We start from the raw sequence: 19,758 nt of genomic DNA on the forward strand, positions 1-19,758 counted from the left end.
AACGACTTTCAGTATTAAGTGAAAGTAATGTGATTGTCATTGTGAAGCACAGCAATCACAGCACAGGGTGCAGACAACGAAATGTGTCCTCTGCATTTAACCACGAAAGGTACCCTCAGTTTTCATCTACTGAAAAACTGCCCCCAATGACCAGGATAAAATGATCATCATAGTATAAAAGGTGACACTCTGATCATTTCCCCCACTAAGATTCAGGTAATATTCTGCCTTTTCCTTCAATTTGTCACTCACCTGAGGTTCATTCTAGGATTCCCTAAAATGCTGCAGAACTAATATCCTTATCCAATTTCAAGATCTCCCCCAATGCGTTTTCAGAGTAGAAACACCGTGGTCTGTGTCACACATCCCTCTGCTCTGCAGATTAACCACAGTGTTGACTGAGGTCAGAGCAGCCAAATAACCAAAATTATTTACAGTGAGAAAAGTCGGCATGAGTGGCCACAGCGTGTCGGGATTACAGGGCGTCTTTTGTCTCTCACCACTTTGAAGGAGTCCCTGTTGGCCTGCAGACTCACTTTGACCACCTCAAACGGGTTCACCACAAGAGCTTCAGTCAAACCCGAGCCCAGACCTGCTACTGACAGAGACTGAACACACACACACACAAACACACAGAGAATAACACGAGCACATCTCACACACAAACAGACGTGACTACTGACATGATCTGAAAGTAGCAAGTCCAACACACACTGTTAAAACAGTTGTCAGCCGGGTGATCTGTGGGAGACTGTACACACCCAGTCAAAATATGCATTTTGTCAAAATGTTGGATGAAAAAACTGCCCACAGACAGGAAGTGAGGTCACACAGATATGACTGTGATGCTGTCTCACCATCGCACACCTATTCCCCAGTAGAGGAGAGGCAGCAACTGTGTGTGTGTGTGTGTGTGTGTGTATGACTGTAAATATTTCCTCTTTCTTTAGAAGAGCAAACAGGACGGGGCAGTAAGCTCAGAGATAAATTGGTAGTGATGCAACACACACTCACACACACATAATGGAAACATGTTTTACTTAGAGTAAAGTCTGTAAAGTTATTTGTATTGGTGTGTGTTTTGTGTGTTTAAGTGTGTGCAGTCTATGTGTATTATGTGTACTTCAGGTGTGTCTGCAGCTGTGTGTGTTGTCCAATATGGGTGTGCATGTTTTCAGGACCGTGTGCATTGTGTGTATACATCTTGATGGTCTTGTGTGTAAAAGTGCAGTGCATCATGCAGCATGCGTGTTGCGAGTGTGTGTTCTCACCAGTCCTGCACTCAGGCCGCTGTAGCTCAGTAGTTTTCGGTATTGTTCAAAGGTGAAAAACTGTAGGAGGACAGAACAGATCAGAATCGGCCTCTCCCTCTCACACGCACACACGCGCTCATTGTCTGTGTACATACATACGCAGCCAATGGCCACAAGGCAGGTTTCCATTAAGCAGCTTGTTGTGCAATTGGAAATTGTGAGAAAAACTGTTTCAATGCTTGCATGAGCACATTTTTCTCATTAAAAATCACATGACATGAAGATGGCTTAATTCAATGTCCGCATGCTTCTTGCTCAGCTGCCCTCAGGGTGGGCATGAAACGCATGGCAGGCGCCATGAAGGGCCTTACTCCATTGCACAAATGTACTGGTTCCTCAGAACCTCTGTAAAACCAGACCACAACCTCACAGAAAGCCCAGATACAAGTCCTGACATCAGCCCTCATCACTTAAGGTACCCAGTGTGTGGGGACGTTACTTTGGCCAGTAGCCCCTTGGTGCTGTTGTGTTTTGTCACCTTAAAACACATATTCATACAAACCTAACCCTTGTGTGGTGTTCATGTATATCAGGGATGTACAGTGGGTTATTTTATGTGTTCGACTTAGAATCTCCAGTTAAAATAATAATTATTTGCACCATTGAAAATGGGTGCAACAAACGCAAACACCACACAAGGGTTAAAATGAGGCTCTGCACATCATTTAATCCTCATACTTTCAGCCAATCAGGAGAAACCTTACCGAACTGGATCTGTTGCCTTTGTTTGAGCTACAACTGGCTGACATCATCATGCATTCTCACCATCTGTAGTTAGTCTTGACTTCACTCTTTAATAAATATTAAAAATATTAAAAAAGGAGTGATCCTCACATCACAGATGAAGACTGAAAAACCAGACTGGGTGAAAGATGAAGTGGCATTTCAGCATTCACTCAGGTCTGTTTACTCTGGTTCTACACTACTTAAATGTGGAGTAATTAATCATTATTTAGGCAAATAAATATAATCTCTAAACTAATTTACTAATTTTATTCAATGTAGAAAAAAAAAAAAGACACGTAAAAATTTATCTACAGTAGAGGTGACCGCCCTTTCTGATTGGGAGCTACTGCTGGTTTGGTTTAAACACTAAATCGCAAACTAAAACGTGCTCCTCTGTGACTGGTGCTGAACAGACATGGCTTTAAAGCTTCACCAGAACTGGGGAGTAAGACCACAATTGGGGCAAATATTTCCAGCTTGCCCAGGTCGCCCACAAAAGAGAGCAACCACAGCAAATTAAATAAAAATCATCCAAAAAAATAATAATCTTTCCCAGTTGCTGTATGGAGAATGGAGAAGTGATCTATGTTTATAATTTTTCAGATATGAGGGCAAGGACACCGTTCATGCGTGACTTTAATAAAAGTGGATATATGTGTGATGTATGTTAAAAAGATATGGAAACATGAAAACTAAATGCCAGGAGGACAGCTCTGACATGATGACGAAATGTGAATTTCATATATATACTGTCCATGCCTGTGCAAGCATGCACACACACACACACACACACACACACACACACACATTCTACCACCCTCCCCCACACACCCACAACCAGACGCCACCCAAAGTAAACAAGCCACTGTGCTCTGCAGGTGAGGGCATATATGTGAAATGCATGACTTGCACACAAACCTATATCCAAAAATGAGCACCGAAAAACAAACAGACGCAGAATACTTGCCCCAGACACGGCCCTTTTACAATAACGAGTCAAACGAGAGACTGAACGGAAATCTGACAATGTGGCTGAGGAAATGATTAAAAACTGTATTGATCGATTGGTGGCCGCACGGTGGTTAGTGACGTGGCCCCACACTTTCGAGGTTGCGAGTTTGAATATTGGCTCGGACCTTGCGTGTGTGGAGGTTGCATGTTCTTCCCGTGATGCTGTGGGTTTCCTCTACCCATCCAAAGGCATATACTTTGGTGGTTTGGCGAATAAATAATACGTCCATATACGTCCAAGTTTGTAGACAACAATACTATGTTCATATGTCTGAGTCTGTGAGTAAATTGTGTGTGTGGCGGGCTGGTGCCCCATCTGGGGTGAGTCTCCCACCTGTGGGTAAAACATTTGCCTATGAACCAGAAGACCCAGGTTCAAACCCCACTCAGTACCAGTGTGTCCCTGAGCAAGATACTTAACCCTGAGTGTCTCCAGGGGGACTGTCCCTGTAACTACTGATTGTAAGTCGCTCTGGAGAAGGCCATCTGATAAATGCTGTAAATGTAATAACAGGACCAAGTGGTTAAGGATAGTGACAAAAGTGAAGTGCTTCCATCACCCTTGGTGAGCAGTGGGCAGCCATGAAAGGCGCCCGGGGAGCAGTGTGTGGGGACGGTGCTTTGCTCAGTTGGCACCTTGGCAGATCGGGATTCGAACTGGCAACCTTCTGATTACGGGGCCGCTTCCTTAACCACTAGGCCACCACTGCCCTGAGCACCGTGATGTGACCGGTTGATCAGTGGCCACTTAGTTAGAGAACAAAGCTTCCTACCTACACTACCAACTGTGCATGTGTAGAGACTGGAGCTCATGTCCCTTCTTCAGTGGTCAGTGTGATGGACAGAGCCACACGAGATAAAATTATGATTTATGTTGGTTTGTATGTGTGTGTGTGTGTGTGTGTGTGTGTGTGTGGTACTTGCACTGGCTGAGGGTGGGCTCATCTTCAGAGCAGTATAGGATTAACCAGTACTGGCCAGTCGGGTATGTGTTTTATGTGAAAACAGGAGAGAGGGGGAACACTGAGTGCTCTGATGGTTGATTGCTTGACACTTGTTTTGAGTTTATTTGTGCTAAAACTTTGGCGCAGTGGCAATGTGTGGACAATAAAGAACCCTTTTTCTGACATATTTGGCATCCTCGTGAGGTCCCTCACATCATTTTCCCAGTTTCTGAGTGTGTGTTTCTCACTATGATTTTGTTGAAAAAAGGCGGTGTGGTGTCTAAATCCTGAATTTGTCATCTATGGGGCGAGTTACCAGATGAACACTGTCGGCACTGATTACATGGCATCCGAGTACCACACAATCACAAAAGCGCCATTGTGAGGACTCCTGTCCATCAGTCTGCCCCATCAGACGTTCATCTTTCCAGTGACTCCTCTCTTACCTTCACGGCTCTCTTGGGCGTCTCTGCCAGGATGGGAGGCAGAATCCCCTTGTAGAAGCCGTAAACACTGGCAACAGAAAGAGAGAGAGAGAGAGAGAGAGAGAGAGAGAGAGTGAGAGAGTGAGTGAGTGATCAGACGAGTGCAGATTATGACAGGACGGGGGACGGGCGCAGGGCAAACAGCAGCTCCCGCCCGGCGTGTGTGTACACATCTCCCGGCCAGCCTGTAATGTGCTACCTGCCAATCAGCCCACGGAGGTAAACAGAGCTTTATTTTCGTGGGGATTTGAGCTAGCGTGACAGCTCAAATGTGTTGAAATACGATTCCGGACATGCAAATGCAAGCACTTTATCCACCACTGTGAACCTGATGTGTCACACACAGATTACTGATGGCAAACACACACACAATTAGGCTGCTCAGGAATGGGCAATATTTCTAATAATAAGTTTTAAATGCATTATGGCATTTTTCTAATTCGACTTTTATTTAACGAAACATCATTAATTCTCTTTTAAAAAGGTGGTATATAAGGGTGGTAGTGGCCTACTGAGTAACACACAAACACCACAGTTACAGGTTCAAACACCACTTACTACCATGGTGTCCCTGAGCAAGACAAACTGTAATCAATGAATAAATGTTCCACACTGTCATTCATGGATGTTGGCTCATATAGAGTATAAGCAATTCTACTGCACTTACTTTTTCAAAAGTGACAAAGTAAATCTCTCACCTCACCTCAATGATAAAGAGTTTGGTCTCAAAAAAATAAAATAAAATAAATAAAAATCTTATTTTACATCAAGGATCAAATCGCAATTATTGTATTGCCTGCTGATAGAAAACAAATTATAAACATCACTAACATTTGGCCCCAAATCTACAGGCTCCTATTAAGCATTTAAAAAATACAAAACAAATGTGTTACATTTTCTGGCAGCCAGAGGTTTTTTATTTTGATACTTCATCATTATGGTTAATAGTGTTTTGTTTCAAAATACATTTTAAATGTATCTTTACTGATGCCTAAAGGTGTTTATAACTGCCAATGATGATCACATACACACACAAAAGAGGCCTGCTGCGGGAACCGGTGGAACAGGTCTGAAGGACGGGGCCTTGGTTTTCCAGAAACAATGTGCCGGAGAAGCAGCATTTCCTGGCTACTGTGTCAAACCACTGAGCAAAATGCATAAAGAAAAAATATTTTATATTTTATTATTATTTAAAAAATGTAAAATGTATCCTTAAAAGGGATAGGGATTTAATAAAACAATTAAAATGGTATATAGTGTTGGTAGGGACTATACGTGGAAAAATGCAAAATTGAGAAAATTGCATGTAAGTGGCTTGTGTTTGGTGGTAGTAGCCTAGTGGGTAACACACTCACCTATGAACCAGAAGACCCGGGTTCGAATCCCACTTACTACCATTGCGTCCCTGAGCAAGACACTTAACCCTAAAATTGCTCCAGGGAGACTGTCCCTGTAACTACTGATTGTAAGTCGCTCTGGATAAGGGCGTCTGATAAATGCTGTAAATGTAAATGTAATGTAAAAATGTGTTTATTGATAACCCAATCTTTTTAATGACTTGTAACACGATAATAACCCTATGGTCCAAAATGGTGGAGCCTCCCTCATGACTAATGTAATCATGATATGTAATCAGAATACAAAAATGAAGTATCCAATGCAATATGATGGACTGCCAACTGCAGAAATTCTCAGATGACTCAGTAATAGAATCAAGGGTGGAAGGGACTGGACAGATTTGTGGACTGGAGTGAGCTGAATCAGCTCACTCCAGTGTGGAACAAACTGCTGTGATCCGCTGGCTGTGTGGAACAAACTGAAAAATACTTTTAGCCACAGACAGACCATCATACAGTGCTCCATGACTGCCACAGAAAACCCTTCCTGTGCACCACCATTATACTCTACGATACTATAATCCACACAATAATCTGCTGCAGTCTTATGTGTGCAATTCTACAGATTTTATTAGGACATTTTGCATTTTATATATTCTTCATGTGTGTCGCTGTGTCCTTGTGTGTTGTGGCAGTCATTACATGAGCAATTTCCTCCAGGATTAATAAAGTTTTCTGATTCTGATTAGAATAGAATAGATCTGCAGCTACATGAAAATCTGCTAAACACCCTCAAATTCAGAAGTACATGAGTCAATAAATGAATACATTTACAAATGACTTCTTATGCACTGAAACAAAATACACTAAACAAATACACCAGCTCTCACTGTGTCTCACATCTGACTGTCAGGAATCTAGAGTTCATGGTGAATAGCACAATAAAAAGAATGAAGAACAAGACAGAGAAAAGCCAAGTTGACCTAAGAACAGATAAGTCATGGAAATCATGGTGTAGAGTGTTCAGGTTGTCAATCAAATGGTAGCTACTATCTGTTATCATGTCTGGTATTTTACTACACGTTTTATGCATGTGTAATGGAATATCTTCACTCCTCATGAGGCATCAGTGTATTTGCATCCTTGCTGCTTTCCACGATGAGTTCATATTGGACTAAACAGACAGGGATAAGTGATAAGCAAACCACACATTGGGCATTCATTGAAAGTAACAGCTAAATGTGAAGAAACTGAAGAGCAAAGATGCTAAAAAAATAACTAAATAAATAGTCTGCACTAATCTCGGTCAGAATTAGAATGGAAATGGACATCACAGATGGACAAATGGGTGCATTTCTTTAACCTTGCAGTATGCAAAATTCCATAATTCATTAGTATGAAAGTATTTTAGTGGGTGAATGAAAAATATGTGGCAGTTCTGGCTGCTGACATAAGTAAAATCACAAAATGATCCCTCCTGACCTTCACTCACACACACTGCAAATAATGCAACAACAAAAAAAGAAAATCAGAAACATGCAGGATTAAGACATAATAACTACTACAGTACAAGCCTAAACCTGCTCTGCCACTTTCCAGCAAAGGCCACAGAAATCATTATGGGGAAAGCCGCCCACATGACTTCAGAAATCTGGGTGTGAAAATGTGGGCCTTGTGCAGACTGGTCTGTGGAAAAACAACCTGATGTCTGAAGCTCACTGTCCACACTCACCAGGGGAATGGAGGCAAAACGGATTCATATATAGGCTCATTCTGAATCTGGAGTATTTTCCAGTCCCTCCATAATATGCAATATAATAAAATAAGTTGGTAAAAGCAAATTTGAAATATTTTTTTTTATCCTAGGCTCAATACCATCTAATTATGCTCTGTGAAAATGTATATTTGTTACACAATAAAAAACAAAAACAAAGGTGTTGTAGGAATATTTTGTAATAAACTGGAATATTCTGATTTGATCAATGCCATTATTTCTCTGGTTTTTGTGGTGATTTGCTGGAATATCTGTTGCATTTGTATATCATGAGAGAGCACTGGGTGGGTTGGAGTTTTGGGGATTTACTTAATTATTTGTGCTGCACCAAATTACATGTGGTCGTCATCTCTGTAACACTGTTCATGTTTAAATTAAAATAATAATAATAATATTATTTGTTTCCACATCACTTTTGTTGAATTGGACTCGAATGTGAAACAGAAAATATCTGAGGAATCCTATTCGGTCCTTTCTTTCAGATTAATGTTGAATCACTTGCTAGCTTCTCCCCTTTTATAAAACAAAAAAAGACTTTAATAAAGATGGAGATAAAATGTCTGTTTGTTGCTTTATAAAATGGGAGGAGCACTGTAAACATCACATGCAAGCAGTGTTGCCAGTTGAATGATTGCCTCGGCCCAAAATTGCTGAAAAATGTGCAGTATACGCACAGTGGTGGCCTAGCGGGTCAGGAAGCGGACCCGTAATCGGAAGGTTGCTGGGTCGAATCCCGAAGGTTCCACTGAACAACTCCCCACACACTACTTCCCGGCGACCGTCATGGCTGCCCACTGGGTTAAATGCAGGGGACACATTTTGTCGTGTCACCATGTGCTGTGCTTGCTGTGCTTCACAATGACAATCGCTTCACTTTCAAAACCACTGAAACCATCTGAATGTAGCTAATTAACATACCTCTCATACGATTTGAGTTCTTCCATATCAATTCTAGTCTAGCTATTCCCCCCAAAATACCAATCAGGCACCAAGATCCTGTCTCCTCTCTCCTCCTTTTACCTCAAGTTTCTGTCCTTCAAACAAAAAATGCATACTCTGTTACATTCACCACAGGTCCACAGCCACAACCAAACCAAACATCCAGATAGGTTCGTTTTTTTAAAAAATGTGAATGACATTCCAAAGCTCCTCCACGTGCATTAAAAAAAAAAATCCCAAAATATCCTTCTGAATCTTGGCACATTTTAAAGAATAGACCAGGAAAAATGACAAAATTTAGGATTTATTTATTTTTAGGAGCAAATCTGATGTATGGTGTGTGTGTGTGTGTGTGTGTGTGAACTCCTGTATTGTGAAAACAGGCCTCAGCAGTCAACTGAGATGCTCTTGGCAGATTGGGACAGGGTGTAAATATTATTATTTCTGTAAAGCGCCGATGAGGTGATAGCACTAAAGTGAAAGGGTTGACGGTGTGAGTTTACCGGCCGTGGGACAGCGGCCAACGCTACCTGAACCGAAACTAATGACACGGACAAATATGATCCGATGTCACCTCACCATCAGCGTCTCCATCTCATGTTACGGGATGATTTGATGGCTCTGTGATATGCCAGAATATCACACAAACCTACCTGCGAAGATGTCCGGGGGCCGACAGAACCAGAAACAGCCATGTGCACGCACACACTGCCATGCAAAAATGGAGGCCACTGATTTCCCGGGTGTGGTCAGTGGCCTGCAGGTGATAAAATAAAGTCAAAATGTTGCTACAGCTCAGCTCAGGGTGCATTTGACTGGGCAGAATTTGAATGCTGATTTGTAAAGTACACACTGCTAAACACACACCGGGTCCCCGCTCTGATCTCCTAAACAAATGGCCATTTCCGTTTGGCTGCCCCGAGCCCCAGCTGTGTGTAGGTGTGACCGTGTGTACGTGATTTGGCTTTTATTTTCATAAAAGTCATTTCTATAAGCTGCTAGGCCACAACACTCGAGAGCACAAAAAGAAAAGGAGGAAATCAGTAATTAGGCAAATCAGGTACTGGCTTAATTCCCGATTCATACGAGTTTTGGAGTTAATGGCCTGTGACGGACCCCTGCGCCCATGAGGAGGTGTTGCTATTTTGCCACTGGCAAAGCTGGGCTCCCAGGTGACTTTGTGTGATGGAGGTAAACACGTCTACATGCTTCACCTGCAAACATAGCCGGCGGCCTGACAGCACTGTCGCCTTCAGGCCCATATCGAAGCGACTGGAGTCCTCAACAAAAATCCCCCCAGCGACAGATCCCATAAAAAGACATGCAAACGTCAGCACACTTTTATCTCATAACGCATTCAGTTATATTATATCTCATATCTCAATATTGTGCAGTTTTACAGGCAATCACGTTCGTTTTTTCACTAAAAGTGTTAAAAAAAAAATGCAGCGATGAATACGCAGAGAAAAAAAGGGGAGCCCTTTAAGGGGCATTACGTAACAGCCAGGAATCCCCCTTCCCATCCCTTCACTTTTCAAGCATGTTGACAGTTTCAGACACTGCTGCATTCAAACTGTCACCAATGAGGTGACAGGCGACAGTGACACAGACTCTGTTCCCCATTCAGAATGTGGATCAGTCAATAACATTTCAAATTTTATATTATCCCCAAAAATCCTCCCTCCTCCTTTTACCTCAAGTTTCTGTCCTTCTGGCAAACACGTATGGTGAGTGTGTGTGTGTGAGAGTGTGTGAGAGTGTGTGAACTGCTGTATTGTATTTCAAATTTTATAGTTTACTTCCGTTAAAAATAAAACTCCCTTCAAATTATCTGTGAATTTTACAGTGACCGAGGACTTGAACAGATTGTATTTCAGACAGATACATAGAAATAAAACTGAAATATAAATCAAAAAGCCACATTCATTCACAGATTATTTCCTTCCTGGGTTTTGGACAAACCTCTGCGTTGGGGTTTGGAGGATCAGATTTCTTAGTAGTGGAGTTGAGGGAGCGACGCATTCAGTCCTCACTTCCTACTTCCCGCCTGAGGTTTATTTTTAATAATAATTCCACAACATCGGCTGCGGCCCTGTTTGTGTAAGTTAAAACTAAGCGCTTCGGCATGCTGGACGTCTCAGTGGCTACTGAGGGCCATTAGATCTCACCACAAACACATACAAAGTGATAATTGGCTGAAAGAAAAGAAGCACTGAGCGTGCGGGTCTGTGCGCGTTTGTATAATTGTGGGGACCTTACAGAGAGAGAGAATGTAAAACTTCCTGGTTCCAACAGTGAAAATCGGCCTTCACATTGGCCACATAACATTACACAGGTGTGTGTGTGTGTGTGTGTGTGTGTGTGTGTGCGCGTTGCATGAACATGTTTACAGGCTAGTGACATATTTATCAGACAGAGCAGGTGCCGGTTTACCAGTGTGATCCCACAGCCACTCGTGAACACAGTAACACCCACATACGTAATGCCAAGCACACACCAAGTTTCTGTGTAAAGACACACGTTAAAACCAAGCTGAGAAATGGCAGCTCACCCCTCACGGCGGAATATCGTCCGGAAGCAGTCACTCAGACTCCTGTAGCTGTTCGGATCGCTGGTCCCCCGCTGAATCTGAAACCTGTAAGGAGAGACGAGGAGGTTATTTCATTATTTTACATGCTCGTTTTTCCCCTTCTTACACTGATTTTATAAGTTGGACCAATAGTCAAATAGTGATGAATCATAAAGACTAAAAACACAAAAATCAGAGTTAAGCAAACTTCAGCCAACTCATTGAAACCAACAAAAAACAAGAATAAAAATGAAATCTATTAAAAACAGCCAATTCGGTTTTGTATTTTCTGGTCCTGGATTCTCACAGCTGGGGAGAACTCAAACATTTATTTAACCTTCCTGCAACATTGATCCTGCTCGCTCTTCACACCCCAGCTAATTCGGTCCAACCCTCCCGCGAACAGGCCAGTAACCTGCTAGTTACAGCTCCGCAGCTACGTGTAAACGTTTAATACGACAGAACCGGCAAACTCTCACCAGCGCCTCTCCAATAAAGGCCGCCTGCAGTAGGGTATGTAAAAGGGGCGCGGGGGTGTAACAGTCGTGCGCGAGCGCGTGTAAACTTTTTAAAAAGCGTGCGACGGCCTGATCCGCTGGCTTTTTACGGCTTCACCTCTCTGTGCTCTGTCTTCGGCATGAAAGTCAGTTTCTCGTGGCTCTTTAAACACTTTACTGTTGCAGTGACGAACTACAAAAAAAAAGAAAGAAAAGAAAACACAGATATAATTTTAGGGGAAATCAGTACAATATTTCAAAGAGAAGTCCAATATCAACCCCTTAAATCACCCCCTTTTTTTATTTTCTGGTGTAATTGATAATGGGACACTGCAGTATAGTAGAGTTAATAAAAAGGTTTACAATCTTGGTAAAGAACATTTGTGAGAAGAACGCGTATTGTCGTGTGTGGAAAGAGAGAAGAGGTTAAAGTGATGGTATGAAGAAAGTGGAGGGATCCTCCTCATGTGGCTTTGACTGCCGGGTCATCAGGTCAGCAGTTAGGCGCCCGGGTGTGTGCCTGATGGGGCAGTAAAGGGCCTTTCACATCTCACACACATCCAAACCCTCCAGGGGTGTCCCCCAGAACCCGGCCCGTTAAAAGAGCCCCGTAAACGGACGCCTCAACACTATATTAAAGGCAAGGGAGGAGGGGATGAACTGGGCCGAGGGCAGCGGAAAGTGAATGTGGGGCGCAGGGCACGGGGCGCAGGAGGTTCAGGGGCACTCGGGGGGAGGGTGGGGGCACAGACCTGGAAGATTTAAGAGCGCTGGGGCTTGTAAACAAATTTAAATCCAGAGTAATTGAAGGCACATGACTTCAGGGTCAAGGATGCAGGAAGCTCCTGTCCGGTGCCCAAATGCCGCTGTCCCACAAATATGGCAGGAAATGTCTACAGCAGGACTGACAGGCAGTTTAAACATCGGACTATTTAACAGGATGGACTATCAGGTATTACACCAGTTTACCCATTTTGAATAACAAGATCAGTGAGTCACTGATCTAATGAATTTAAGAATGGTGTTGCTGATGACATCTTTATTATATGATACAATACAGTCACCCATTGTCTGTCATCACAGTAATTCTTCGTAAGTGGAAAAACCGTTTCTTAAATGCCTCCCTGATCTCTTGCTTTAAGCAGTTAAATCCCACAGACATTTTTCTCAATATGCTGTAGGTCACAAAAATCTCTCTTTTATTAAACTAAGAACCTTCAACCTGAATACTGCAGGAACTATTCCTGATTTTAATTTCATTGGAAGAGTTATTAAAATGAAAGAATATGTACATGTAATGACATTAAGATGGGGGGACAGGGGGAGTGTTAGTCACTTTTACCTTCAGAAATATGGAAAAGACAAAAATAAAAAGACCGATCAAGCAAGCAAACTACCCACCCAGCATTTCTGGTAATGTGTTGTTTTTTTAAAACACTTTATTGATAAAGGGAGGAGCACATAGTGATGATTGGCAGCTCTCCTCATTTCAGGATCATTTAAACCACCTCCTGCCAATACAAAACACCATCAAGTATAACTCCGTTTGCCTCCACGTTCTTTGCTCATGACGGCCCTTGTCCACGGACCATCAGCAGACACCACAAAACGTGATCTGTTACACTCATCTTGAGACCTCATTCTCTACCAAACCAAACACGCAGATAGATCAACGGTGCTTTAAAGCAAACACACCGCATTATTTCTAATGCGGCACCACAGGGTCAATATGCAGGGGATATTAACATGCATGTAAAGGGAGCATCAGTACTGGAGAAGAAAAGATCAGGAAAACGGGCCTCTGATTGGCTTTTGCTTGGCCTTGGTAGACGAGGGTCTGGTCATAAAACTCCAGAAAAGGAGAGGATGGATGCCCAGGAGGGAAAAAGAGGGGGGACCCTGAGGCCGGGTTTCGTGTGTCAGATATACACCCAGGTGACGACGGCTGAGGAGTCCATCTGCTCGGCCCACAGCTCCCAGCAGACCGTTTTTACGGGCAGTCCGACACGGCGCCCTGCGATTGGGCAGGTGAGGGTGAAGGAGAGGCCAGAGAGTGCGGGCGGCGTGGAGGTTGGGGCAGATAAATACACCGCCCAATCACACACCTGACCCTGAGCTCCTAATAAAAGGACCTGGGGTGGAGGGGAGCGGGCCAGAGGAGGAGGAAACGAAGAGGTGGAGGTAGCACTGGCGCCCCTGGTCTCCGTATTAATTCTTTTACAGACATCAGCACAGTGCTGACTGCGGCAGCAGGGCCATGAACTCTTGTGGTCCCCATGGGTAATGGCCCCGCGCCGCAGGTCTGAGAGAAGATGGCGGCTCGGGCCACTTCTTGAGACACAGAGGGGCTGAGGTGAGCCCCAATAATGAAGGGGGCAGAGTTGGGGGGAGGCGGCTGGGTTGATCAAAAGGTTTTGGGCTTTGATTGGCTGTTTTTTTTATAGGGACAGGTTGAATGTTTTAAAGGCTCTCTTAAATTTTCCTTGTTAAAAATGAAGGTATTCCCTCACTGAGAGGACAGTGGCGAGGAGGAGGAAAGTGCCTCACAAAAATGTTTTGTTATTAATGAAAGACATGGGAGGAAAGGCTGGAGAGCAAGATTATACTTTTTAAAACAAGAATTCTTGTGTTGTATATTACATTATAAATCTGTTTATGTAATAATAATGTACTTAATACATTTATTATTGACTAAGAAAAATTATACTATACATATATGAAATGAAAAAAAAAATTAAGCCTGGTCTGTACATCAGAGATAAAAGTGAAAGAAAGCAACAAAAAAAAAAAAGAAGAAGAGAAGAGAAAATAATTGTGGGCAGCAGAAAAATGAACAGATCTTTCTGCAGCGTAAGGGGATCCAGAAGGCAGCATTAAAGAAAATGTATTTTTTACAGCCAGACAGTTAATTTTAATGAGCAGGATCATAAAGCTGGCAGAAGGGCAGCGCATTGCTACGCCAGGTTAAAAGCCCTCCTAACCTAAATGATCCAACATGGCTGGAACTGCTGCCCAATCACACGCCCCCGCTCTTCACACTTCCCGGGGTGAAACTACACACCAGCAGCTCACCCTGGGTCAGGGAGCAGGGTCTTGCACTAGGGTCGAGGTTAGTGGCCATTGAGCAAAATAATCCAAAGAGTTTGTGATTAATAAATTAATAATCCTTAAAATCAGGGTGGAATATGAAGAATATGAAGACGCCTTAATCTCACACACGCACAACACAAGACAACACTTGCATGTTGAACTGTTCTGCTTGCACTTCAATGGACCCGTGTTTGATCTGGACGTGAGAAACCATCACAGTTTACGGAACGGCGCATCCACACGACATGACGTACAAAACCCGGTGAGGGTCTGGGGGGAAAAAAGGGGAACAGTATATGCCTGTAAAGCCACCCCTACAGAGGACCAGAGATAGAGAGACAGAAAAGAGAAGGGATGATATGGTAGATGTGAGGGTCAGCAGGGGTTGGACAGGAAGTGATAAAACCGTGGCGCTGGTGTCTCTGCAGGTAGCCCGGGCTTGGTCTGACCAGGGCCAGGTTGGGTTTCAGACCAGAGTTGGACGGAGCAACAGGGCTGAATGCCAGTCTCTGAGCGCGAGGGGACGGCCAGGAGAGACCGTTTTATTTTTTAACATATCAAACTCTCTGGAGTGAAGGCAACTACACTGATCTCTTTTCCAACTACACAGCTGCTTGCCACGTCAAAAAAACCCCAAAAAAAACATTACATTCTCAACTACTTCGAAGGTAGACCATCCTCAACTCAAAACGAACATTTCCTCATTTTGGAGTGATTTAAAACATCCTTTTAACGTAAATTATTGTAAAACAGATGTGGCAAAATTTTAGGCCAAGAGACAAAAAGTCCACGACAGTGGTGTATAGACAGCAACAACAAGAAAACAATTATACGAGTTCAATTACAAACTAAAAAACGAATTTGATGTCGACTTAAACCACAAAGGTCCGTTCTTTTTCTTAACGCACTTATTGCGGTCATGGTCAGGACAGCTTCTGGGTGCAAAACGAGTCTAAGTCCTATTAAACGACCAATGAAGATAATTAAATCAGCAACACCGAGATGCTGTATGAACATACGATATTTGACTGATCGGAGCCGTGCAGGATTAGTTGTTCCGTCCCGCTCTTCTGCCACGGCTCATTATGCACAGACATTAAACAGGTCAGCAAACACCAAAAACGCATCACGTTACAAACACTTTGATGATAAACAATCATCTGAGAGAAGGCCCCGGTGAGCTGAAATGGCCCATTTTAGAGACGCCATAAAGGGCCTGATGAAAAGTCATTTGTCTCCGGTGTCTGGAGGACATCTTCCGGCTTCCTTGTAGGTGCGGGACGGCCGCAGTAAAGGACGACAGTAGCCGTGCATCTTGGGTTTCAGCTTGCAGGAGCAAAAAAGGTTTGGACGGGTCAGCAGGGTCATACTGCGTCCTCAACTGTCTCTGTGTGTCCAGACCCTCGGTGGGGGCGGGTGCACAACCTGACACCATTTCCTCCCGTCAGCCGTGACCTCTGCTGTCCTCAAAATGACCATGGGGCCAATGCGGGTCGTCCCCTCCTGAAGACTGGGTGTGCATGTGTTTAAATGACCGGAGCAACCGGCCATGGAATGTTCTGGCATTTTTACAGGAGATCACATGAACTGATGCAACTTGTGAATTAAAATATAACACAGGGACTCAACAGAAAATAATATATTAAATCCCTTGCTTGCATTATTATTGCATTTTTTTATTGACTAAAACACATTAAATATACATAGGCAGTAATGCATTTTTTATGTTCATTTTCATACAGAAGATGCAGAATAAAAACGGTTCTGTCTTCAACACAGATCAGAGTTCTCACAACTTAAACAAAAGTTAATAAACTGTTAAACCACTTATTAATTAAAAAAAAAATCTACCAATGCTGCAAAGCTTAAGTGGCTGTTGAAATAGGAATTGACAGGAATAGTAATGGAGCGGGTTCTATGACTTCAATCTAAAGACAATATTTCATGGCAGACATTGCAAACGGGATGGAAAATGAGAGGGACAAAAGGAAATGATTTATCTCCACAGGCTAATCTCAGCAGACTGTTCTTGCTCTGGAACTGTTGAATGTGTGACTGTTCTCCTTCTGATTATGCACCGTGAAACACCGACTTGGCTCAAACTGGAATGTCTAATTCATCATGTTCAACATGGCCAGATGGTGTAAAGAGGATTTACATTTTTGATGTAGTTTCTTGTTTATTTCCAGAATTGTGCTTTCCTGCCAGTGCTGCCTCTCCACATGTTTCCCTCCTGTGTTTTTCAGGCCAGAGTTCCCCTCCCACGGCACAAATTCCCCACATGTGTAAATGTGACACACACGAGGAACACCACGCCGCCCTGTGTGTGAGTGTGTGTGTGTGTGTGTGTGTAAACGCTGCACACAGGAGAAACAACACGCCCGGCCGTGCCCCCAACCCTGCTGGCCTTGCGGACGGAGGTTTATTTTTCGGTGTAATTATGAGCTCTGGCGCCGCTGCAGGAGACCCAGCGTTCGGCGCGGTTTTTAATCCGCTGCCCTGCACACTCACTCCTGCAAAGCTCGGTAATAAAGTCACTCATGAAGGACGCATCCTTCACAGCTGATCGCCGGCATTTTTTTTCCAGATGTATTTTCTCTGGCTTTTAGCTTCCATTCACTTGTTACTGAGTGTGGATGTGGGAGAACGTGGTCCAGATTTTTACCCATTATTCTCTTATGCTTTTACTAACCGTTGCTCTGAAACATGCCTATACGTGAGGACAATGTCTGAAGCTGACTGTTTCAATCCCTCAAAGATCAGCTCCCCCATTTTCAACACTGACCTGATTAAAATGCTCATGATCTTGGATCATCCAGAAGAGAACAACTAATGAAACAGCACACATTTAAATCAGGACATAGTGTTTCATGTCACAACCGTAACTCTACAAAAGAAAAGGTCTAACGTTAATGTATTAACAAATTTTGCCAGGTTTGGGTCAATGGAATCAGAATGTCAGCTCGTTTTAGATTATATACAGTGGGTACGGAAAATATTCAGAAAAACACAGAAATGTTTGACATTTTTGCAGATTAACAAAGAAAAGTCATGAGTCTTTTTGGGAAAGATGCAACAGGTTTTTCACACCTGGATTTGGGTTCCTCTGCCATTCCTCCCTGCAGATCCTCTCCAGTTGGATGGTAAACATGAGACAGCCATTTTTAGGTCTCTCCAGAGATGCTCAAATGGGTTTAAGTCAGGGCTCTGGCTGGGCCATTTGTGCCTAGGGTCATGGTCTTAGAACTAAGGGCAAAAAGTTTGATCTTGGTCTCATCAAACCAGAAAATCTTATTTCTCACCATCTTGGAGTCATTCAGGTGTTATTTTTAATCAAACTCCATGCAGGCTTTCATGTGTCTTGCACTGAGGAGAGGCTTCATTCAGGCCAGTCTGATATAAAGCCTCGACTGGTGGAGGGCTGCAGTGATTGTTGACTTCCTTCTTCCGACTGAATCTCTGGAGTTCAGCCACAGTGATCTTTGGATTCGTCTTTACCTCTCTCACCAAGGCACTTCTCCCCCAATCTGATTGGTTTAGGAACCTTGCAGCATACGTTTTTTTGTAACCTTGGCCAGATCTGTGCCTTGCCACAATTCTGTCTCTGAGCTCTTCACGCAGTTCCTTTGACCTCATGATTCTCATTGGCTCTGACATGCATTGTGAACTGTAAAGTCTTATATAGACAGGGGCGTGGCTTTCCTGATCAAGTCCAATCAGTATAATCAAACACAGCTGGAGTCAAATGAAGGTGTAGAACCATCTCAAGGATGATCAGAAGAAATGGACAGCACATGCGTTAAATATATAAGCGTTTTTCTTTGTTAATAAATCTGCAGAAATATCAACAATGCTGTGTTTTTCTGTCAATATCAGGGTGCTGTGCGGAAAAGAAAAAAAATTATTTAAATGATTTTAGCAAATGGCTCCAACATAACGAAGAGTGAAAAATTTAAGGGAGTCTGAATACTTTCAGTACCCACTGTATAACTGAACTACAACAAGCTGCAAAATTTTAATTGAACTGTACAGGCATTAATTATGCACGGATGTCTATGTTGTGCACTGACTAGTGCACAAACTGCAGACAATATATTATATTGTGAATCGGGGAATCATGTCGGTCGCTACTGAAGTAGCCACTTCGTTACAAGAAGCCCGCTGATGAAGCTAACCTCTGCATCCCTGAGGGACTATGATATGAATCTGTAATTAGAAATGTGAAAAGTTCGGAGATGTGTGTTCATTTAATTATATAACACCAGTAAATGCATTCTTATTTTAAATCTTTAACACCATTGTAAGCAGTGACCTAGTAATCAGAAGGTTGCCGGTTCGAATCCCGATCTGCCAAGGTGCCACTGAGGTGCCACTGAGCAAAGCACCGTCCCCCCACACACTGTTCCCCGGGCGCCTGTCATGGCTGCCCACTGCTCACTCAGGGTGATGGGTTAAATGCAGAGGACAAATTTCACTGTGTGCACCGTGTGCTGTGCTGCTGTGTATCACATGTGACAATCACTTCACTTTGTTGTTGTTGTTGTTATCATTATGGTCCTTACTGTGTTGATTCTGTCCTGATCGGCTGATGGACGAACTTGAGGTGATTTCAGAGTGCGGCGTGGTGACCTGGTGGAGCAGAGTGTCCCGCCCCCTCGCTGTTTTAACAGGCCAGGATCAGGCTGCAGCTGCGGGCCGTCGCAAGCCCTGCTGTTTAAAGCTTGTTTCAGGGATTCCAGTCAGGGTGCACAGGGGTTCAGCAAACAGCTGGGGGTGAAGGGGGAGAAGCTCAGCCCCTTTTACACTGTCACTCTGTCCCAACCAGGCAGGACGTCATCAGTCAAAGACCCTCGTCAAGATTCACTTTAAACCCTCTCCGCAGATTCCCCCCTCCCAGTTTGAAGCCAGCGCTTTCAAGCGTGCTGTGATCAAATGGAAACCATGTCGTCATAGCTACTGCTGCCAAGGGTGACCCCAGCTTTTTCTAATCATGTGACAGCAGGGTGGATGGTCTATCAACACAATCATAGGTGGAGGGACGATGTTAACAGAGCATGAAAAAAGCAACTATAT

At 43.4% G+C, this 19,758-nt stretch overlaps 1 protein-coding gene across 1 annotated transcript in view; it reads right to left on the reverse strand.

The window, feature by feature from the left end:
* slc25a21 (solute carrier family 25 member 21) overlaps positions 1-19,758 on the reverse strand; it is a 68,947-nt gene that overhangs the window by 6,102 nt on the left and 43,087 nt on the right. Inside the window, exons 4-7 of the mRNA XM_028979227.1 lie at positions 11,081-11,164; positions 4,441-4,507; positions 1,272-1,331; positions 501-608 (exon numbers count right to left, since the gene is read on the reverse strand). Of these exons, the coding sequence (XP_028835060.1) occupies positions 501-608; positions 1,272-1,331; positions 4,441-4,507; positions 11,081-11,164 (319 nt within the window). The remainder of the gene's footprint in view (positions 1-500; positions 609-1,271; positions 1,332-4,440; positions 4,508-11,080; positions 11,165-19,758) is intronic.

This window comes from Denticeps clupeoides, chromosome 1 (genome assembly GCF_900700375.1).
Source record: "Denticeps clupeoides chromosome 1, fDenClu1.1, whole genome shotgun sequence".
Lineage (NCBI taxonomy): Eukaryota > Metazoa > Chordata > Actinopteri > Clupeiformes > Denticipitidae > Denticeps > Denticeps clupeoides.